Here is a 23,328-nt window from a genome sequence, read left to right on the forward strand (position 1 = left end):
GGCAAACCCAGTATTGAGATAACATCTCATGGAGCATATCCAAAACCCTCAAATGACATGGTGCACTAAAACAAAGACACAGACTTTATTGAGGCAGATACATTGCCTAGCAAGGAAGGAAAGGGTCTTAAAAGTTCCTGGAGCAACTGGTTCCTGTGTACTTCTTACAGGAAGGTAGAAATTGGGGTGGAGGACTGGGGTGCAGAATTAAGGCACAAGTGCTCACCAATGAGGAGCAAGGCTGGAAGAAAGAGGAGAGAGGCCTTAGAGGAGGAAGAGAAAGAAGAAACAGAAGGATCCCTGAGGAAGGTGAAGGAGGAGGAGGGGGTGGGGAAGGAGGCCTTGAGGGAGGAGGTAACAGCTTAGGAAGGTGCTGGCCTCAGTTCATGTACACGGCTGACCAGGCCAGATATCCCTTGCCTGGGTGGGCTCAGCTGGGCCTGCTCCAGAGGAAGAAGTTACAGCGAGAAGAGGGGTCAGTGGAAGGCCCCCGGGGCCTGGAACACATGTAGAAGTGGCGGCCCTGGTTGGGTCCTGCCTTCTTCACAGTTCGCATCACACATGGCTCCCCATGGCCCCCACAGACCGGCATGGGCAAGGGACCCCCCAGCACAGACTTCCAGAATGAGGTCCGTAGCTCCTTCTCATCCTTGGCCTCTGCATCCTTGGCCTGCCCCTCTACCCCTTTGCCCACCACCTTGTCTTCTGGGATCTTTGGAGTCACAAGGGCACGCAGGTTAGGAAGCTCCAAATTGGTAGAAGCTTGGAGATGGCTGGAGGATGGCTGGAAGTAGTTAATCAGTTTTTTTTGGCCTTTGCTGGAGCCAGCCCGACTTGGCCGAGGCCTGATCGAGCGCACATGGGCTTTGTTTTGGCGCCTCTGTCCCTGGGTTTGATTGCTGAGCTGCAGCACTGACTGCTTGGACACAGGCTCTTGTTTGGGATGGACTAGGAAATGAAGAATCTTGAGCTGGGTGCCTGAAAACTCAGGGAGGAAGCGGGTGCAAAGAGGAGGGCATTGTTTTGCTGGGACAGAAGATACGTTCAAGACTGCACCCACGGGGCAATGGTCAGAACCCATCACCTCAGGCAGCAGGAAGGAGTCCTGGAAGGTGTCTATAACCAGAGTCCTGTCTCCCAGCACATAGTCAATCCGGGAGCCATAGTTCAGGCGGCGGGCGCCAGTGATTGTTGACCAGCAGGTAAAGGCCCTCTCCTGCTTTGGATGGAAGCAGCGGTAGGTATCAATAAAAGCCCCTACGTGGGACCCACCCTGGCAATCCAGCTTACTGAGCAGGCCGTCCATCCACTTGCGTCCTGGGTCCTCTTCAAAGCATTCCTGGGGAAAGGGAAGGGGGACAAAGGGAAAGGCAGACTAGATGCCGGAAGGGCCTTAGCTTCATTTTACAGACAAGAAAACGTAATCCAGCAACGGCTGGGATTCCATTTCCATCCTTCATTTGTTTATTTGCTTCATCAAAGCAATTCTTAGAATTGCTCACCAAAAGAATGGAAAATAGCAAGCTAAAGGTGGCTCCCTCTAAAAAGTAGGGCTAGGGCTAGGAGTTAAGGAGACTGCTGCCTTTTCATTTAAACCCTCTGACACTATTTGGCTTCTGTTGTGTCACAGCCCTCACTGACCATCCCTCACTCCTGAGCTCAGGGGTTCCAGAAATCCATGTCTGATTACTTCCTTTGACTCTGCTCCCCAGTCCATCCATCCATCCATCCATCCATCCATCCATCCATCCAATTCCCCCACCCACTCAATGCAACAAATGTTCAAAGAACACTGAGCAGGAGTAACCTAGGCAGAGGGTGTTACAAATGAAGAGAACAGCCTCTGTGATGGGCCCCTGGAAGGAGGGGACAGTATACCCAAACACCTGAGGGGAGGCCAAACTGAGGGCCAGAATACCAGCAGCTGATTCCTATAGTTCATGCCCTTAGACTAGGGGTGTGCCAGAGGAGACAGAGAAAACTGAAATTAAGCGATGATGTGGAGCCCGACAGGTGTGGCTCAGTGGTTGAGCTTCGACCTATGAACCAGGTCATGGTTTGATTCCCAGTCAGGGCACATGCCAGGTTGCGGGCTCAGTCCCCAGTGGGGAGCATGCAGGAAGGCAGCCGGTCAATGATTCTTTCTCATTGATGTCTCTATCTCTCTCACTCTCCCTTCCTCTCTGAAATCAATAAAAATATATTTTTCAAAAAGAGATGTGGAGCTAGACTCTACAGTACTCGCTGGCCAATTGAATGTGGGAAGGGTAGAGGAGGGAAGAAGGACAACACTAACACAATTCTCAGGCTTCTGGAAAAAGCAACCAAGGGGATGACAGTGCCATTTTTAAAGATGAGAAGACTAGAAGAGCTGGTCTTGTGGGAAGTGGACATATTCTGCTACTTTGGACAGTGCCATGTGACCTGGTACTATTAATTCTCATTTGCTGGAAGAAAGAAGGTAGAAGGTGCACTTAGGATAGTTCTGAACTAAAAAAAAAAAAAAAAAAAAAAAAAGGTTCATGAGCAGGCGACAGAGTGTATTAGAAAAATGATTGGCCCTTGAATTCTGGCTCCCAAAGGAGCCCCATCTCTGGCCACTCACCTCCCTTCCCATGTCACCTCCTAAGAATGGGACTTGCAGCTCCCTATGCACACCAGGCAAATTCTCAACCTGCAGCCTTTTCTCATGCTAGAATGCTTTGGTGTCCTCACCCCAAAGCTCTACTCTACTCATCTGTTAAGATTCAGACATTTTCAGATGCCTCCCCGATGCCCAGGCTGGCCCAGGAATCCCATTTCTGAGCTCCCTAGCTACATGGACTGCCACCTCTGTCTCAGCCCTGAAGACACCATTCTATAAGTGGCTGGTCATGTGTCCATAGCCTACCACCACACAGAGAACTCTGAGGGGCCAAGAGCCAGAACTGGGTGGTAACCTGGGTCACCATCATGTGACTCAGGCTAGGTCAAGGGTAGGGTCAGAAATGTCTATTGAATGAATAAACAATTCTCAGTGCTTTGAGAATAGTATTTCAAACTAAGTTCTGCTTTTCCATGAAGGAAGCTGCCCCTGGGCCAAAAACAAACAAAAAAACCAGCACTGATTGGCTGGCTGAACAGAACCACAGTCCGGAGTGAGGTCAGGGGCCTAGAGGGAGCCTTACCAGGTTGACTGCATCCCAATGGTCAATGGGGCGGTGCGCTGTGTTCAAGTCACCCAGAATGATCACATGGCTGAAAAACACAACAGTGGGATTGTCAACTGGGCATTCAAGCGAGGGAAGCAGTAGTCCTGGCCCATCTACGTTCTCCTGGGCTCAAGAGCTCAGACAGGCCACCTCCCAAATTGAGGCCAAGGTGAGAACCAACAGCAACGCATAACAGCCTCCTTCTACAATCTCATTGTAACCTTGCTGCCCTTTACTCTTAATCAACTCAATTCTGATCTCCAAAGGTGACACTGTTCCATCTGACATGACTGTCTGGCTGATCACCTCAGGGTATTTTTCTGGTCCTTCAAAGTTGAATTGGGGTACCACTTCTTCTAGGAAGCATCCCTTGATTACTCTAACACGCCCTCACTTTCCTGTCCTTCTCTGGGATAACACTTATTATTTGCTCCCAGGAATTTTATATTCCTCATCTCATTTCATTCTTAAAGCTATTCTGTAAGATAGGGATGCATACATACATTCGACAAAAGAGAAAAGAGAAGCAGGACTAGCCTTGGGGCTCGTAGTGAGTAAAAGGAGGAGCCAGAATATGTGCTCAGGGGTATTTGAGTACAAACCCTGTATTTGTGTTCCTTTCCCTGGTCCTCATAATCTTATAGAGCAGGGCCTATTCAAGTAGGCCACTAGACTGAAAAAAACTCACAAGACGAATATCCCATTTCCTTTCCAATGGAGCCTGACATAGGCTGGGCACACAAGATAAACTCAAGGAAGCCTTGCTGCCCAAGCTTGCAGTACCTGCCAGCTGCCAGGAGGGCTTCTGCTCGGATCTGCAGCAAGCGATAGAAGCGCATCTTAAAGGTCAGCCGCTCAGGCCTCCCAGGGTCAGCATGGGGGCAGTACACGTTGATTATGGTCAAGATCTTCTCCTTACCATCCCAGGTGCTGGGGAGAACAGAACCCACCAAGAAAATGAGTCATTTTCAAGCCTCTCCTTCCCACACCTCAGGGCTTCCACTTAATGGTTCTCTGTGGGATGGGCGCAAAGAAAGGGGACAGAAAGAGATGAACAAGCTGACACACACAGGACTTGGGGACTGACGAGAGATTTGGCAAGAGCAGGGCCATCTAGGCTGACACCCAGGTAAAGCAGGGGATGGTGCTGCCAGTCAAAAAGACAGGACACGCAGAATGAGAGCACCTTGGGGCAATGAGTTCAGCCTACGATAAATTGCTTGTTTGTGCCTGTGGAAATACGAGAGCTGAATCTCCCAGCCTTGCCCCCTGTAGAGATGGGGGACTCAAGGCTCAGAGGGAACACGATATACCCGGTGTCACACAGTGAGTAACCCAGCCAGGACCAGAGTCCAGGAAAGGCAAGTTTGGTAAGTTTCCTTTGGTGAATGCCTGTTTATAAAGGCTAGCCTCAGAATCACATGTAGAGTAGAACCAGCAGTGCTCAGTGAGAGGGGGGAGGTGGGCTACTATTACCGGATCTTGTGCTGAGTGAGGAGGGCCCGGCCCTCATTATCCAGAGCCCGAAGCTCCTCTTGGCTGAACTCATCCATGTTTCCATAGCAACCCACGTCCCCATTCTGAGAGGCAAGGAGGCCACTCAGGCCTTCTTCAGCAGCCACTGGGGTGGCACCATCCTTACAGAAGGTGGCTACACCTAAAGACAGACAGGGTATTTTGAGCAGGCCTGGTAGCCAACAGCCTGTTGCCCCCACACAAGTCACCTGAGTCATCTTCATCAAGTGTGGTTGTATCAACGCTTCTACCAACTCAAAGGCCATTGATGGCTCCCTAGAGCCTGGGGAAACTCTACTCAAACCCCAAAGTCTCAATTTCTTCATGTACAGCAGCTAATATTCTAAGTGTTGTACATGAATACATGATAAGTGTTCAACTAGTGTTAGCTACTACCATTATCACATGGACTCATTTGTGTAATCCTTATAATTGCCTCAGGAGGTACACATCATCCCCGTTTTCTAGCTGAGGCATAAAGAGATTAAGCAACTTGCCAAAGGGTACAGAGCTAGAAAATGAGCTAGGATTTAAACCCGGGCAGTCTGGCTCCAGAGCTCATACAATTAACCACCACACTATTGTGCTTCTGAGGTCCAACAGGATAATTTGACACATACAATTTGACAAATAATTTTATGTGGCTTTGGCTCTATGGACTAAAAGCCTAAGTTTCTCAGTACCTTCTCATCAAAGATTGGAAAACCCTTTCTCCCTACCTGCTTTCATCACCAATTTAAAGTCCCCCCAAAACCCCCATTTACCGGAATAGCCACTCCGGTTGCGGCTGAAGCTGAAATAGGAGTTATAGCCCTCAATGATAGCCAGGGGCTCTGTCAGTGCATCCCCTGAAAAAAGATGTAAGATTATGTCAGAGATGAAACTAAGACCAGGACACATAAAGGCCTGGAATTACAGTTGTAAGGCCAATTCCTTGTACACATCAGAGTCGGAAAATAAAAGGAAGTATCTATGATTAGAGGAGGAGCCCAAAAGGTTAGGACTAGAGAGGGAATTAATATTGGAATTAGGAGGAGGGAACTATGGAATGGGAGGTGACTAAGTGACAGGATGGAGCTGGGGGAGGGAAATAGGGACCTGGGAGAGGGAGCTGGGAATCTGGGCTGGGGGCAGGAGAGGGAATTAGAGTATCTGAACTGGAGATGGAAGGAAAAGCAGTTAGGGAGTCTCAGAAGAGAATGTGGGGGGGGGGGCGGGCAGAGAAGGAATCAGGAGAGTGAGCTGGGGATGGGAGATGGATGGGAAGGAGAGGGAATTGGGAGGAATAAGCTTGGGATGGAACATGAGGGAAAAATGATGAGAGGCTCTGAGCTGGGGGGGGGGGGGAGATGGGAGGAGAGATAAGGGGAACCAGGAATCTAATTAGAAGGTATAAAAAGGAGGAAATTAGGGAGTCCGATCTGGGGCCAAAATGGGGTGGGAATGAAAGGATCTGAGCTGGGGGCAGGGAGGAGTAATTGGGAAGTCTGACTTGGAAGTGAAGATGGACAGTGTGCGGGCAGGGAGAAAGTTATGGGGGCTGAGCTGGGGTGGGAGAATGAATGGGAATCAGAGGATCTCAGTGAGGATGGAGGTTGTAAGGGGGGAGGGAATTAGTCTGCTGGGGACAGGAGAGATGAACTGGGAATTAGGAGATATAGCTGAATTGAGAAATAGGAGTGTCAAGGGGAGGGCACCGGGGTTCTGAGAGGGTCTAAGAAGGGGAGGAGTCTAAAGACAGAAACAGAAGAGTGAAATGAGATGGAGTGGCGGGCAAGTTAGCAGAAGGGGGAAAGTATGGTAGGGGTCTTGGATTCTTGAACGCTCACTGGTAACTTTAGTCTCCTGAAGACAGAGAATGTCAGCATCCAGCTTGTCCAAAACGCGCGCCATGGCCATGGTGGTACAGCTGTTGGGCTCCTCCGCTTGCAGAGGGCTCCGAATCCCATTAATGTTCCAGCTCACCACGCGCAGCATTGTGACACCAAACCGCTAAAATCTTCCAGCCCGCGCCCAACCCGGGGACCAGAGAGCGGCAGGACTCCCCCAAGTCCCCCTGGCCTGGCCTTCGGGCGCCCAACCCGGGGACCAGAGAGTGGCAGGACTCCCCCAAGTCCCCCTGGCCCGGGCCTTCCGGCTTTCCGCGCGCACTTGCGCAGACGTCCTCTGACGTGCCACGCAACGGTAGGACGCACGTGGGCAGGGCTTCAAGCCCCTCCGTTCCCATTGGCTACAGGAGAGGAAGCTGCAGGGGGCGGAGCGGACGTCTAGGAGGAATGAATGGCGGGAAAAAGGCCTCTGGTAGGGCTCCTGCTTCTCCCGCAGCACTTTATTATTTTTTTTATCTTTATTGTTAAAAGTATTACATATGTCTTCTTTTCCCCCCATTGTCCCGCAGCACTTTAGCTCACGCATCCTAGTGTGACTGTGTTTCTGCTCTGCCCCAAAGTCCTTTCGATGTTTCCGATGACTTACAAATGCAGCGAAACCGTGCAGCCACCGAAGCCCCACCCCCAATGTGACAGCCCGCCTTGCCTGAAAGCAGACAGCTGTGGCGCTGGCGCCCTAGGAGCAGCTGACGTAACTGTGCTGCGAGGGAGGAAGGATGCGTGAAGGGAACTTTGCGGCTGGCTGCCGGAGGGAGCACTAAGAAGCAATAAGACTTAGGAGAGGGCTCTGGCTTTATTGGGTGGGGAGAGTGAGAGGGAGGAGGCTGTCTCAAGCCTGCCCTGTAGCCATTATCTGTCTTGAGCCTTATAACATCCTAAGGACATGGCTGGACACATACATTCTCTTGGCTCCATTTCTCAGATGAGTAAAATTGAGGCCCAGAGAATTTAAGTGAGCTACCAAGCTCCCATGGCTCTTACATATGCATTATCTCATTTCATTCTCAGGACAACCCTTTAAGGGCCATTAAGACTAAGTAGGAGAGATTGAGTGAATTCACTTCATTCTCAGAGAAGTGATAGAGTTGGGATTCAAACCCTATCTTAATCAGCTCAAGAAATATTTTTTGGAGTAACTTTTTCCTAACCACCCACCTCCCCAGTTAGATCTTTTCCTCTAGGCCCTCACAGCACCCTATGGTCCATTCTGTCACATTGCACAGCTACCATTGATTTCTATTTCTGTCTAGACTGCCAGCAACTTGAGAGCAATGAACATGTCTGATTCATCTTGTTAGTCCCATCCCCTAATATGGGGGATAACATATATTAGAGGAGTTAGTAGATATTTGTTGAATGAATAACAAAGAACAATAGCAATAACACCAACAGGTTAGTGACTTGATTTTTTTAAGTTAATTCATTTTATTGTTATTATTAATTATTATTATTTATTGTAATCCTCACCTGAGGATATTTTTTCCATTGATTTTTAGAGAGAGTGGAAGAGAGAGGGAAAGACAGAGAGAAATATCAATGTGAGAGAAACACATTGATTGGTTGCCTCCTGCACACACCCTGACCAGGGTCCAGGTCAGGGAGGAGCCTGCACCAAGGTGCATGCCCTTGACTGGAATCAAACCTGGGACCCTTCTGAGCCAAACCCACTGAGCCCAACCGGCTAGGACATGACTTGTTTTTGAGAACACAAAAATAGAAATAATAGACATATACAATGTACAGGGAAAAGTGTAACTTAGGTTCCGCACCCAGAATTGCAGCATAATTTCTTCCCCCTCCCCCCCCAGAATTTGATAGCCTTAGATTAATCATCCTCAATATCTGCACACTCAAAGAGTTGCTTTTCCTACTGGAGGACTTAAAGGTTACCTTCCAGTTGTTGCCATCAGAAAACAGTTCTGCAATTAAAATTAAATGTGCTGTTTTGAACTTTTCCATGCTTTGGTGGTTATTGGTTCAGGATTAAATCCCAGGAGTGGGATAATGAGGACAAAGGAAATGAACCTTTTTATTGCTCTTGCTTTATATTGCCAAATTACTTTCCAGTAAGGAATCATGCCTACTTACACTGAAGAACAATCTGAAATTTAGCCCCAAGGAAATGCATACAGATCTTGCCTGTCTCAGTTGCTGGTTTTAATTTTCCCATTCTGCAGTGGCTTGTTAATATTAGTTCTGACCTTTGGGGCAAGGTGAACACATGGTTAGCTTGAAGAGAAAAGGCTCTGGGTGGCTCGGGAACTTCTTTGGCAACTACAACAGCTGATATTTCAACAGAGCACACACACACCCCTCTTACCAAGGGTACTTCCCCAGCCTTCCCAGGGAACCAACGGAAGGCTCCAGGCTCCCTCTTTGACGCCACCCACTGGACCTGTTTGGGGGGTCTAAATAGAAGAGGACTGCGTGTCGGATAGTTACCAATGGAAGAAAAAACCTCTAAGAGAACAGGTAGGTGAAACAGGAAAAAAGAGTTACACAAATCCAAATCCGTTCTTTAGGCTGTCTGGAAAGTTTTTTTTTTTTTATTTGCATAGGTGGCCACTGGAAATGTGCATTAAAGGGTGTGGGAGAGTTGGGGAAAAGATGATATCTGTATCTATTTATAGATCTATCTATTTATCTATCTGTCATCCTTCTGATCTGTGTCTGTGGGACCCTGGCCCAAAACGTCTCTCTGATTTGGTCTACTTCAGTTTTGAATGAACTGGGTGATAGAGATTATGTCTTTTACTTCCCCCAGTGTATGAGGTAGGGCTGGTTTGCCCTGGCACTTGGAACAAGCCTTTTAGCTTCTCTGGGCTTCAGTAGCCCCCTCAACTAAAATGGAAATTGAAGTTTCCTCAGAGGACTGTCTCTAGGTGAAGAGGAGTGGAAGGACAGGAACCAGAGCTCTTTAGAGATATTTCAGGACTTCTATGCTCTATGTGACATTAGTGATACTGCTTTTTCTGCAGTCTTGGCAGGCAATACAACTCACAACCCTCTTTCTGCTCTTCTCCCTGCGTGACTGTGGTCTGTGAAGAGCCACTCCTAAAACTAGGATGCAGTGAGCCTTGGACCCAACACATGGGGCTGAAAATAGTGGGAGATGGTGGGCCAAGGCAGTAGCTAAGAAAGAAGACGATCCTAGACTGCCGCCGCAGAAGACCTGATACTTATATATAGGCACCTGACCTGTAAGCATGTGGCCAATCTCCCCTCTGCACCCTAACCTCCCACAAATGCATTCACACCCACACGCTTCAAGAATTACCAATAGGAAAACCCCATTGGTGATTTTGTTACCCATCCGTCCTCTCTTGATACTGCTTTTAATGGAATTCTCTAATATATCTCATACTTTGGGAGGAGGATGATAGGGATCGGTGGGCCTCAGGAAGTCACACTGTGTTCTTTTCTTCCCCAGAATTAACCCCATTTTAGAATTTGTGGCTCAGCGTTTGGTCTTGAGTAAGTCTCTGATATTGAGTGAACACTTCTTTAACCAGTTAATTCGACCTGTTCACGGAAGACTTCCTTCTTTTATGTATTCTGTTCTGCCCCATTCAAGGTTGATAAACTTTCCAGATGCCACTTTCTATCTTCAGACCAAGTTAGTTCCTCCACCCAGGACCCTGCATAGCTCTCTGTATAACATTTTCCTTGTTTGAATGGGTATTATTTGTCCATGTATTCATCTCATCTAGGGCAAAGAGATGTAGATTGTACAAACACTCATTGAGCAATTGTCTCCTTTGTGCCAAGGCCTTAGCTAGACACTGGAAACACAGATTACAGATAGCTGAGATCCCGTTCCCATTCTCATGGATCTCACAGGCTAGTAAGGAAGCAGACCAGTAAAAACACAGGTGGATATTTGCTCAGATAGGCAGAAGCATATAGTTAATATGATAACCAAAGACAAAATCTGCCCTGAGGATACAGGGAAGGCTTCCCAAGGAGGCAAATATTGAACCAGGCCTTGAAGAGTGAGTTGTATTTTGTTGAGAATGGAAGGGAAGAGAAGGCATTCCAGGCTAAGCAAAGACTGAGGGAATAAAAAAAAATACATGGTATGTCTTGGGGCTCAGTGAGTCAGCCAGTGCAGTTTAAGCATGGGGAGGGGGCTAAAGAGATGCATGACTAGAGAGGTGGGTTAAGACTTGATTGACAAGATCCAAGCTGAGGCCTTTCCATGAAGCCTGTTTAATTCTCCTGCTTCTGGGACCAGAATTGATAACAGTGGTAAAAACAAATTAATAGCTAATCCCAGGCCATTTTAAGCTGGATTTTCAAGATTGGACCCTAGGTTTACCATTTCAGACCTTGCCAAAAGCCCGATAGTCTCCTATATCAGATTTCCTACTGCTAAAATTATCTTTCTGCCTCTTGGCAGGATCATGAGGACAAAATTATAAACAGAAGAAGGCTCATGTTACTGGCTCAATTACCTTGGACAAGCCCCTTCCCCTCCCTATACCTCAGTGTCCCTGAGGCTAGTGAGAGTATTTGTAAGGAGCAACTAGGATAAGGAATATGTTGCTGCTTTGTGGGCCATGGAAAACATACATGTAAAAAGTTATTAAGATTATTAGCATTAGCAGAGTGATATTTATTAAGAGACTTTTTAGGATTAAGAGAGTTACATATCTTTCAAAATCTAGTTATGAGAGTCTAAAGGTTCTAAGCTTAATGTGGAAGAACACATTCTTAAATCAAGCTAGATTGATCAACTAACCAATGAGAAGCCCTGGACTGGGAGAAATATGGTACCCAGTGTCCTACTCCTGACTTATTTGCTACAGGACCTTAGGAAAATACTTCCCTCTCTAGGCCTCCAGTTTCTTACCTGAGAGGGTTGGATGAAACAATTTCTAGGGAACTTCACAAAACCAAAAATGTGAAAGTGAATTCATCTTTCTAGTTGGTTGGCAGGAGCTCTTTATTTATTATAAATGTTAACCCTTTGTCTTAATGTTATAAATTTCCTTTATTGAGTATTTCCTGTTTGCTCAGTATTACATTTGCCAAAGACATGACTGATCATTTACTTCACAAAATGAATCACACAGTGTTAGGTGATATATATTGAGCATTTCCCAGGTTGCTTTACATGTATGAACATGCTGAACCTTACCAGATGAAAAAAACTGAAGCATTGAGAAGTTGCCTTCTGCCTTGGGTCTCATGACAAGGGGCAGAGGTAGGAGTCCACTCGGGTAGTATGGCTCCAAGAGCCTGTTGCTCTTCACCACTGTGATCCACTGCTTCAGTAGATCCATTCACATGGGCAGGCTCTGAAATGTATTGAAAGTTTATGATTTATAAACAGCAACTGGAGGGGATCTAACCCTTGTGTAGAGTAGGACACTGAGAATGTACTTCAGGGAATTTCTTAAAAGGCAAAGTGGAGCTAAGAGCAGGGGTTGGAGATTTCTATTCCCAGGAGATTGCCCCTGTATAGCCCAGCTGAGTGGAAGAAAGTTGAGCTTCCTTGTAGCCAATCACAAGAGGTTCATCAGGGGGTGGGAAGGTTGCAAAATAATGAAGTAAGCGCACACTTGGACACCTTCCAGGTAAGCTGTGCCTTTAGATGAATTCTACACATAAAAGCCTCACTACAACCAGGGGGAGATGGAGGGTAAAGTGGAGACATCTGCGTGGGATGTCCTACTTTGAGTTCATTGCTCCCTATTGCCCACACTCAGCCTGCTGCAGACTGCACCCTAAACCTCCATGCCTATGGGTTGGCACGAGGAACTTTTGCCAGGTTTTGAATCAGATCACATTGCCTTTCGCCCTAGGGCACCCAATGGCTGCTGGCAGCCATGTGGGCAGTGCTTGCCATCTCTCACACAGCAATGGCTACATTCATTCCTATTCCCAGAGGTGTCAGGTTTACTCCTATATATTTAGCCTTGGCTGGAGAGAGCATAAAGATGATTAGATGGTGCCCATCTCTCCAAGACTGCCCCAGACAGCACATTTTAGGAGGAGAAGCTCTGCCACAGGAGAGTCAGCAGAATTGAGGGGAACACAAGTGTTGCAATGCCATTTTGTATGAGAGGGTGGGGCAGTAAGGCAGTGAACCTTCCACTTCCAGTCTGGACCTTCGATTGCTAGATCAAAACATTGCATTCGTCAGTAGGGACTGTGTGTGTTCGTACTTGGGAACCTTGCATTTCTGATGTGGATCTCTGTTTCCGGGTTGAACCTTGACATTCTACTTGGGCCTGTATTTTATTTCAAAGCTGTGAAAGCTGTTGAGACCTGCCTCCATCACCTTTGCCTCCCCACCTTGCACAGGATGTAAGCACATGATCTTTGGTCTTTTATTTGCATACTCTACTAGTCCTGTCTTCATTGGAGGGAGGTGACTGGCCCGACCTGGGCTGTCTTGCTGGCCGCCCTCCTTTGCTGGAAGGAACTTATCTCCTATGTACACAGCTCTTGGAGTTCAAAGGCCTCTACTGACCTCTACCCAACCTCTCCCTCTCTGCACCCAAGTCCCCACTGCTACATACAGGACCAAAGGCAGGCAAGGACTAGGTAAAAGGAGAGGAGGCTGGAGACAGGCTGCCAGAGGGCTCAGCTCACTTCCCTGTCCCAACGCTGTCCACCTACTGCTGTGGCCACAGCAACAGAAGAGACAGTTAGCAGGACAGGAAGTGAGGCCCGGTACCTTGTGGACAGTGGTGTCATTAGCTGTGACATCTAAGATGTCTCGAGAGATGGAAGAGCTCACCCAAACAAGGTTACAGAAGATCTGGATTCCACACAGCAGCGACAGCAGTGGGCTACAACGGAGGAGGGGCTGTAAGTGGGGTTTGCTTCCATGGACTTCAAGGTGGTGGTGGTAAAGTGGGTATAGAAAAAGAGCAAAGGACATGCCGCCCCTATATACCCCTATAGATACCTGGAAGTTGGAGTTAATGAACAGCTGGATAAAGTAGCTATAACATAGCAAGAGGCTAATGTCAGAGAAGGTAGAGAGAGAATGAGAAAAGGACAAAAAGAGGTAAAGACAGATAGAATGAGGATTGGGTCAAGACCACTTAATCAGAGGGATTTTTGACTAGGAACTTTTCTTTCTCCTCTCAAGCTTACTTGGAATGTTTCTTGCTTGAAGTTTGACATTTCTAGTGTGGAACCGTTCAGTGCTTAGCGGAGAATGTCTTGTTTTGGTGACCTCGGTGAAATGTCTGAAATTGGTCCCGTCTGATAGTGTGTGGGTGAAATAAGGTTATGGCTCCTAGAATAGTTTCTCAGGGCACAGGTGCTGGGTACACAACAGTACCATATCATTGGTCAGTTTTGCTCCTCCTCTTTCTCAAGCCTCTTCTAATAGATCTATACCTGACTGGGCTGGGGAAGGCTGGGTGTCCTGTCTCCTACGTTGCCTTCTGGACACATATGGACACTTTTTGCTGCTCTCGTCAGAGAGAGAAAGAAGACAGTCTTCTCGGGGAAAGCCTGTTGGCATATTGTTCACTTTGAAATTTTAAGGAAACAGAGGAGCAAGGGAGAAGCAAATGAAACCTGTAAAATTATTTGTAAAAAACTGGAGTATACCATTTCCCATAGATAATAGAGGACAGTGTGGACCAAAGTGCTTCCAGCTCAAGGATTATGGCCTGAGGAGCCATAAGGTGGGCAGAGATAAGACAGCTGTGGACTGTGGGACTGAGACAACTCAAGGACCAGCTGACCAAGCTTCCATTATGCTGATGCTGCAGGAGGTCCAGGGTCAGGGCTAGTGAGAGGAAGGGTAGTTGCTCAGAGCATCCAGGAAGATGTAGGATGTTAAATATAGTCTGTAAGATGTAGGACATAGAGGGAAGAAGAAGAGCAGAAGAGGGGGAAACCCAGCCTCATGTTTTCCTCTCTCTTCCTTTTCACCAGCAGTTTCACTCACTCATTGGGAGATCTAGGAACCTGGATGAGACAGACTTGCGTCTCACCCTCACCTACCTGGACAGTCTTGAACCTTTCTAAGGGGCTGTTGGGTTTAGGTGGCATGCAGGCAAGCTGCTCTCTGCATACCTGGGTTCTCCAGAATTAAGACCCTTATATTATTGGGAACTTCCTTTTTAGGTTGGAGAAATAATACACACCAATCACCTAACATAAAGGGTACAAAATAAATAGGTGCTCTCTTTAGTTCTGAGCTTCTCTTTCCTCAGCTGTAAAACAGGATTAATACCTATCCCCCATATTGTTGGATGATTCAGTGATTCAGAGGTTCTGGATTTAGACTGCCTAGGTTTCAGTCCCAATGCCTATCTCTGTGACCTTGGACAAATCTATCTGTGCTTTCATTTCCTCACCTGTCAAAAGAAGCTAGTAATAGTGTTATTATGAAGATTAGAGAGTTAAGCATATGGAATGCGTACAAGAGCTTATAGTAAGCACTCAATACGTGTTATTATTTAAACAGAAAGATGGGTGTGTGGACCTTTTCCCCATCATATCCCCAGCATCAAGTCCAGAGCATGGTACATAAAGGTGCTCAGTAAATGGTCACTCTGTTACTTCCACTCTACCACTCGCCATAACCAAACATGGAGTTCTCTGTGTACAAGACTAAGTGATTGATTGAGTTATGTAAGATCACAGGTGCAATAAACTTGCCAGGTAGATAGTGTTTGCCACATCCTGCCTGGGCAATGTCAGCTTCACTTTTCTTTTGCTGGGGAGGCCAGGTTATTTACCTCAGAAATATCTGAGTCATCTTTTGCTTGGAGCATCCTCTTTAGAAGACCTGCCTGGCCCCAAAGGGGGTGGTGGTAGGGGGCGGGGGGCACACAATCACTTAATGAGGTTGTTCTGAGGATAAATGCATTAACATGTATAAAGTGCTTGAACTGCTGTGTATATTCATCTGTGACTTGTTTTTCTCATTCATCGTTATGTTTTGCTGGCCACCTATATTATTGTTGCATGCAATTGTATGCAACAATTCGTGCTTATTCTTGCTGTGTAATATTACATTTTGTGAGTATCCCACTTTATTCATCTAAATGTTCAGGAGCATTTAGGTAGTTTCTAGTTTTTTTGTTATAAAATGTAATTAAAGAAAATGAAAATGTCCCATAAATTCTAGAATCAGCTTTTCAAGTTACACCAAGTTACATGCACACACATACACACACACACACACAATGCACAATGTTTGGGATTTTTATTGGAATTACATTCAATCTGTAAATCAATTTAAGGAGAGTTAACATTTTTTGCAACATTATCTTCTGAAAACATGGTATGTCTCTTCATCTATTTAAACTATTTTATTTTTTACATATATTTTTATTGATTTCAGAGAGGAAGAGAGTGGGAGAGAGAGATAGAAACATCAGTGATGAGAGAGAACCATTGATCAGCTCTTTCCTGCACACCCCAGGCATTTGCCCTGACCAGGAATCAAACCCTGACCTCCTGGTTATTAGTCGACGCTCAATCACTGAACCACTATTTTCATGTCATTTGAGTAAAGTTTTGTTATTTAAAAGGGCTTGCTTAAGCCTTGGCCAGTGAGCTCATTGGTTAGAACATCGGCCTGCACACCGATGGGTCATGGGTTCAATTCCCAGTCAAGGGCATGTACCTGGGTTGCAAGTTTGATCCCCTGCCCCATTACAGCACGCATGGGAAGCAACCAATCAATGTCTCTCTCATATTGATGTTTCTCTCCCCCTCTCTCCCTCCCTTCCACTCTATCTAAAAGCAATGGAAAAATATCCTTGAGTGAGGATTAACAATAAAAATAAAAGGGCTTGCACATCATCATAAGAAATTTTTTGCTTATTTTTGTTGCTATTTTCAATAATACATTTTTAGAAAAATTTCATTTTATTGGTAATGTATACAAATATAATTGGTTTGTTTTATATTGCATTTATAACAAACCTAATCTATCATTACTTTTTTTAAAATCCTCACCCGAGAATATGTTTATTGATTTGAGAGAGAGAGAGAGAGAGAGAGAGAGAGAGAGAGAGAGAGAGAGAGAGACATTGATGTGAGAAACATCCATGGGTTGTCTCCCATCTGCACCTGGACCAGGATCAAACCCACAACCTTTTTGGTGTGTGGGACAGTGTTCCAACCAACTGAGCCAGCTGGCCAGGGCTAATTTTGATAAGTTGTTTGTAAATGAGTTTTCTTTATTCCCCTCCATTCCTTATATTTTTAGTCACCTTTTCTTATATTACTGCATTGTTAGGACCTCCTACCTCCAATACACATACATCATTTTCAGTACAATGTGAATACAAATGTTAATAATGTACATTAGGTTGATCCTAATTTTAAAGGGAATACTTTAAAAGTTTCACCTTTGAGTAAGTTTGCTGTAGTTTTTTTATGGATACCATTTAACAGGCTAAGGAAGTTTATTCTTTTTTTTTTTTTCTTTCCACAGTGCAGGGTTTAGTAGGGGTAACTCCCCAATTTTCCAATAGGATTATTTTCAAACTAGTGGCCTGGTGCACGAAATTCGTGCACGGGAGGGGGTTGTCCCTCAGCCAAGCCTGCACCCTCTCCAATCTCGGACCCTTTGGGGGATGTTGACTGCTGGTTTAGGCCTGATCCCAGGATGTCTGACAGGCCTGATCCCAGGATGTCTGACAGGCCTGATCCCAGGATGTCCCTGGATGTCCAGCAGGCCTGATCCCAGGATGTCTGACTGCCGGGATTGGGCCTAAACCGGCAGTTGGACATCCCTCTCACAATCCTAGACCACTGTCTCCTAACCGCTCGCCTGCATGCCTGCCTGATTGCCCCTAACTGCTTCAGCCTGCCAGCCTGATTGTCCCCTAACAGCTCCCCTGCCAGCCTGATTGATGCCTAGCTACTCCCCTGCCGGCCTGATCATCCCAACTGCCCTCCCCTGCTGGCCAGATCACCCCCAAGGCTTTTATTAGTATAGATGAGTAGATGCTGGATTTTATTAAAGGTGCTTTCTGTATCCACTGAGGGGGCTTGACAGGCTAATTTTACACTTTAATCTGTTAAGCTAAATTAAATTAGAGGTATTTTATTGTGTTGAACTAATCTTGCAGTCTGATGACAAATAAAAACTGATTGGATTTAGTTCATTAATATTTTGTTTAGGAATTTGGAGTTTTGTTCATAAATGAGATTGTCTTGTAATTTTTTCATTCTATATTTCCCTATTTGATTTTGGTGTCATAAAACGAAATGAGAACTATTTTCTGTCATTCTCTTTTATGGCAGAGATTGTCCAAGGAATTATCAGTTCTTGAAATATTTGGCACAATTTTCAGATAAAAACATTGGGGCCGCCCTAGCTGGTTTGGCTCAGTGGATAGAGCATCAGCCTGCGGACTGAATGGTCCTGAGTTCGATTCTGATCAAGGGCACATGCCCGGGCTGTGGGCTTGATCTTCATTAGGGGGCATGCAGGAGGCAGCCAATCAATGATTCTCTCTCATCATTGATGTTTTTTTCTCTCTCTCTCCCTCTACCTTCTCTGAAATCAATAAAAATATATTTAAAAAAACCAAAAAACATTGGGGCCTGGCATCTTCTTTGTAAGAAATATTTTATTTTTAATTTAAAAAATATTTTTTATTGATTTCAGAGAGGAGGGGAAAGGGAGAGAGAGATAGAAACATCGGTGATGAGAGAAAATCATTGATCAGCTGCCTCCTGCACGCCCCCCACTGGGGATCAAGCCTGCAACCAGGGCATATGCCAGGATTGGAAGTCGAACTTTGACATCCTGGTTCATAGGTCGACACCCAACCACTGAGCCATGCCGGCAAGGCAGAAATATTTTAAGTGATACAATCTGTTAAATAATTACTGGATCACTCCAGTTTGATATTTCTCCTTGTCAGTTTTGCTAAGTTATGGTTTTCTAGATTTTTTTTCTATTTCACATCACTTTTCAAATTTATTTGCATAAAGTTCCTATCTTTATATTTAAAAAATCTGTGTTGCATTTGCAGTTATATCCTCTCTTTTTTCTAATGTTGTTTATTTGTGCCTTCTCTTTTTCCTTCTTGATCAATTTTTCCAGAAGTTTGTTATTTTGATATGTTTTTAAAAATAATCGACTTTGGCTTTTTTATTCTTTCTGTATGTTTTTGTTTTCTATTCAACTATTTTTCTTATCATTATCATATTTCATTCTCTTTTGGTTTATTCTGCTATTCCTTTTAACCTCTGGAGTTGGATGCTCAGTTCATTAATGTTCAGGCTTTCTGTTTTAAAATATAAGCTTCCAATGCTCTAATTGGCCTACTAACCAGGGCTGAGATTTGATAGATGTACAATTGAATGGACACATGTATTTGTAAAATATTTCCAGAAAATTGGATCAGTAAGCACTGCTCCGGGTTCCTTAGTTTCTCTGCCACTTAGCCGATTGTCCAGACCATCTCAGTCCCTTTTCCAGGATTGCTGGGGCCTAAAGTTATCATCTTGCAACTAAAGGGTTAATGCCTGCACAGCGGGAGACCTTCCTTAATCTCTGCCTGACCTTGGGCCAGGTCAAGTTTCGGTTTTAACAGATCAGTGCCCTTGCCATTTCTAGTCTGATTTAATTATCTTCACAACAAACTTTGCATGATTTCAGTTCTTTGAAATCTACTGAGATTTGGTTTATGGTCTAACATAAAGTTTTTGGTGAATATTCCATGAGCACTTGAAAAAATGTACATTTTAAAGTGGGTTCAGTGTAGTATATACTTAAGTCTTATTTGTTTATCTGGCTCAAATGCTCTATTTTTCTGGAGTTTGGGCTGCTTATTGATATGCAAATTTTGTTAATGTTTCCTTGTGACTATGTCAATTTTGAAGCTTTGTCAGTAGTTCCAAACAAGTTTAGAATTGCTATATCTTCCTGGTGACTTGAACATTTTATTCATGTGTAAGGAGTTTATTTATTTCTGGCAATCTAGTTCATTGGCACTTTGCCCTGCAATCAAATTTTTTCTGATATTAACATACATATTAGTTTTATTTAGGTTAACATTGGCCTGGTATATCTTCTCCTATATTTTTTAAAAAAATTGTCCTTAATAGAGATATAATTTGCATACTATCAAGTTCCCCATTTTTAAATGTACTTATTGCTTCCCTAGCTGGTTTGGCTTAATGTTTAGAGTGTCAGCCCTTGGACTGAAGGATCATGGCTTCATTACCCTCAAGGGCTCATACCTGGGTTGCAGGTTCTATCTGGCTGGGGCACTTACTGGAGGCAGCCAACCCATGTGTCTCTCACACATTTCTCTCTCTCTCTCTCTCTCTCTCTCTCTCTCTCTCTCTCTCTCTCTCTCTCCCTTTCTCTAAAAAAATCAATGGAGAAAATATCCTCAGGTGAGGATTAACAAAAAAATAAAATGTACTTAGTGGTGGTTAGTATATTCACACGGTTGTATAGCATCATCACTAATTCCAGAACATTTCATCACCCCCAAAAGAAATCACATACCCTTTAGAGTTATCCCACATTCCTCTCTCCCCTCAGGTCATGGCAACCACTAATCTCCTGATTGTCTCTATAGCTTTGCCTACTCTGGACATTTCATATAAATGGAATCAAATAATATGTTGCCTTTTATATCTGATTTCATTCATTGGGCATAATGTTTTTAAGGTTAATCCATGTTGTAACATGTATAGGTACTTCATTCTTTTTTATAGCTCAATAATATTCCATGAGTATGGATACACCATGTTTGTTTAGCCATTCATAAATTGATACACTTGGGTTGTTTCCAATTCTGGGTATTATGAATAATGCTGCCATGAACATCCTTATAGAACTTTTTGTTTGGAAATATGCTTTTATTTCTCTTGGATATATACCTAGGAATGGAATTGCTGTGTCATATGGTAACTCTATCTACAGTAGTCCCCGCACAGGGGATATGTTCTAATACCCCCAGTGGATGCCTGAAGCTACAGATAGTGTCGAAACCTAGATATACTATGTTTCTCCTACACACGCAGACCTATGATAACGGTTAATTGGCAAATTAATTTCAAGTAAGAGATTAACAATGGCTAGTGAAAACAAAATAATTATAACATATAATAAATGTTACAATAAAAGTTATGTGAATTTGGTCTCTCTCAAAATATCATATGGTACCATACTCACCTTTCACTTGAAGGAAGCACTTTACAGCTTCTTTTGGCAGCAACACTATTCTTGTGCTTTGGATCCATCGTGAAGTAAAATAAGGTTTATTTGAACACTAGCAGTTTGATACCATGACGTCGATCTGGTAACTGAGAAGGCCACTAAGTAACTAACAGGTGGGGGTGTACACAGCATGGATATGCTGGACAAAGGGATGATTTACGTCTTGGGCAGGACAGAATTGGATGGTGTGATATTTCATCACTCTACTCAAAATAGGGTGCAATTTTAAGTTTACCAATTGTTTATTATTGGGATTTTCCATTTAATATTTTCAGACGATGTTTGAGCATGGGTAACCGAAACCACGGAAAGTGAAACCCAGAATAAGTGGGGACTGCTGTAGAATACTTTGAGACACTGTCAAGCTATTTTTCAAAGTAGTTTCACCATTTCACATTCTCCAAAGCAGCATATGAGGGTTCCAATTTTTCTATATCCTCACTACCACGTCTCCATTTTTTATTGTAGCCATCTTAAGTGGATAAGAAATTTCTCATTGTGATTCTCATTTGCGTTTTATTAATGACTTACGATGTTGAGCATTTTTTCATGTACTTATTGAACATTTCTTTATCTTCTTTGGAGAAACATCTGTTCAAATATTTTGCCCATTTTTTAAAAAGTAAGTTATTTGTCTTTTGATTTGTATTGATTTGTAAGAGTTTTTTAAAATATATTTTGGAAACTAAGCTCTTATCAGATATATGAACTGCAAATATTTACTCCTAATCTGTGGGTTGTCCTTTCATGTTCTTGACAATATCTTTTGAAGCACAAAGTTTTCATTTGGATGAAGTGAAATTTATCTATTATTTCTTTTTTTATTGTTTAAAGTATTACATATGTCTCCTTTTTTTCCGATTGACCCCCCCCCCCGCCACACCCTCCCCTAGGACAAGCCCTTACCACCCCAGTGTCCGTGTCCATTGGTTATGCTAATATCCATGCATACAAGTCCTTTGGTTGATCTCTTACACCCCCAAACCCACCTTCTCTCTGAGGTAGGACTGTCCATTCAGTGTTTCTTAGTCTGTGGATCTATTTTTGTTCATCAGTTTATGTTGTTCATATATCCCACATATGAGTAAGATCATGTGATATTTATCTTTCTCCAACTGGCTTATTTCATTTAGCATAATGTTTTCCAGGTCCATCCATGTTGTTGCAAATGGTAAAAGTTCCTTATTTTTTATAGCAGCATAGTATTCCACTGTGTAGATGTACCACAGTTTTCTAATCCACTCCTCTGCTGATGGGCACTTAGGCTGTTTCCAAATCTTAGCTATGGTGAATTGTGCTGCTATGAACATAGGGGTGCCTATATCCTTTCTGATTGGTGTTTCTGGTTTCTTGGGATATATTCCTAGAAGTGGGATCACTGGGTCAAATGGGAGTTCCATTCGTAGTTTTTTGAGGAAACTTCATACTGTTCTCCATAGTGGCTGCACCAGTCTGCATTCCCACCAGCAGTGCACGAGGGTTCCTTTCTCTCCGCATCCTCACCAGCACTTGTTGTTTGTTGACTTGTTGATGATAGCCATTCTGACAGGTGTGAGATGGTATCGCATTGTCGTTTTGATTTGCATCTCTTGGATAATTAGTGATTTTGAGCATGTTTTCATATGTCTCTTGGCCTTCTGTATGTCCTCTTTTGAAAAGTGTCTATTTAAGTCCTTTGCCCATTTTTTGATTGGATTGTTTATCTTCCTTTTGTTAAATTGTATGAGTTCCCTTTAAATTTTGGAGATTAAGGCCTTATCAAAGATAACATTGGCAAATGTGTTCTCCCATGCAGTGGGCTTTCTTGTTGTTTTCTTGATGGTTTCTTTTGCTGTGCAGAAACTTTTCATTTTTATGTAGTCCCGTTTGTTTATTTTCTCCTTAGTCTCCATTGCCCTAGGACAGGGGTAGGCAACCTTTTTGTGAGTATGTGCCAAAACCAGCAAAATCTCTAACTCAAAATTCTTCTGCGTGCCAACCCTAATTTTTTGAGAACATATTACGACTACTTGATATCTCTTAAGGTGTACATATGTGAAGAACCTTGAAGAAATAATAAAATTCATTCGAGTGACAAAAACACAGTATATGATGAAAAATAAATTTATTTTTTAATGTATACATGTACACTGATAGTCCAACAGAAAACTTGATGACTCCGTTTGATATTATCAGTGGGACTTTTGCTGCTGCATCACTGATGACAGAGATTTTATATCAGGTTTATATTTCGTGACCATCAGAGATATGCGTGAGCTACTACTTTCATCCGTCAGGCTACTCCTATTACGAGACTTAACAAAATTCATCACTGAGAACAAGATTCACAAGTGTATGTGGATGAAACCAAAACACTGGTCGGATCTAGAAAAGCAAGGAGAGTTAAGGCAGAGGCATAGAAATTGCTCTTCCCTTCTCTTATCAATCCATGTCTATGGTCTTTAAGATAAGTTGTTATGTAAAATTATTTATTTATCTAAGATGCACCTACACTGAATTTATCTGAAAAATAAAAAAGTCGATATTAAGAAAAAAATTGTAAATGGAAGATTAT

The 23,328-nt window shown here is 43.9% G+C and overlaps 2 protein-coding genes across 4 annotated transcripts in view; one reads left to right on the plus strand and one right to left on the minus strand.

Moving 5' to 3' along the window:
• Nucleotides 1-61: 61 nt before the first annotated feature.
• APEX2 (apurinic/apyrimidinic endodeoxyribonuclease 2) lies at nucleotides 62-6,884 on the minus strand. Of its 3 annotated transcripts, XM_081115282.1 has the most exons (6): nucleotides 6,536-6,884; nucleotides 5,471-5,554; nucleotides 4,668-4,848; nucleotides 3,975-4,121; nucleotides 3,168-3,237; nucleotides 62-1,339 (listed from the first exon to the last, which is right to left on the minus strand). In XM_081115282.1, the coding sequence occupies exons 1-6, from the start codon at nucleotides 6,681-6,683 to the stop codon at nucleotides 431-433; spliced, it is 1,539 nt and encodes a 512-aa protein (XP_080971408.1). In that variant the 5' UTR covers nucleotides 6,684-6,884; the 3' UTR covers nucleotides 62-430. The 3 variants fall into 3 exon arrangements, with proteins under 3 accessions (XP_080971408.1, XP_080971410.1, XP_080971409.1); XM_081115284.1 differs by lacking the exon at nucleotides 4,668-4,848 and having other exon boundaries at nucleotides 6,536-6,832; XM_081115283.1 differs by lacking the exons at nucleotides 4,668-4,848; nucleotides 5,471-5,554 and having other exon boundaries at nucleotides 6,536-6,863.
• A 6,151-nt stretch (nucleotides 6,885-13,035) lies between these two features.
• PFKFB1 (6-phosphofructo-2-kinase/fructose-2,6-biphosphatase 1) overlaps nucleotides 13,036-23,328 on the plus strand; it is a gene marked incomplete at its 5' end in the record, with an annotated part of 42,576 nt that continues 32,283 nt past the window's right edge. Inside the window, one exon of the mRNA XM_081115103.1 lies at nucleotides 13,036-13,414. Within this exon, the coding sequence (XP_080971229.1) occupies nucleotides 13,036-13,414 (379 nt within the window). The remainder of the gene's footprint in view (nucleotides 13,415-23,328) is intronic.

Source organism: Myotis nattereri (assembly GCF_964212035.1).
Source record: "Myotis nattereri genome assembly, chromosome: X".
NCBI lineage: Eukaryota > Metazoa > Chordata > Mammalia > Chiroptera > Vespertilionidae > Myotis > Myotis nattereri.

Excerpts from the sequence above, each read along its gene's own strand:
- APEX2 (XM_081115282.1), bottom strand. The coding sequence starts at position 6,683 with ATGCTGCGCGTGGTGAGCTGGAACATTAATGGGATTCGGAGCCCTCTG. Across the intron at positions 4,122-4,667 it reads CTCACTCAGCACAAGATCCG|CACCTGGGATGGTAAGGAGA; the intron begins GTAATAGTAGCC and ends TGTTCTCCCCAG. Across the intron at positions 1,340-3,167 it reads ATTGGGATGCAGTCAACCTG|GAATGCTTTGAAGAGGACCC; the intron begins GTAAGGCTCCCT and ends CCCTTTCCCCAG.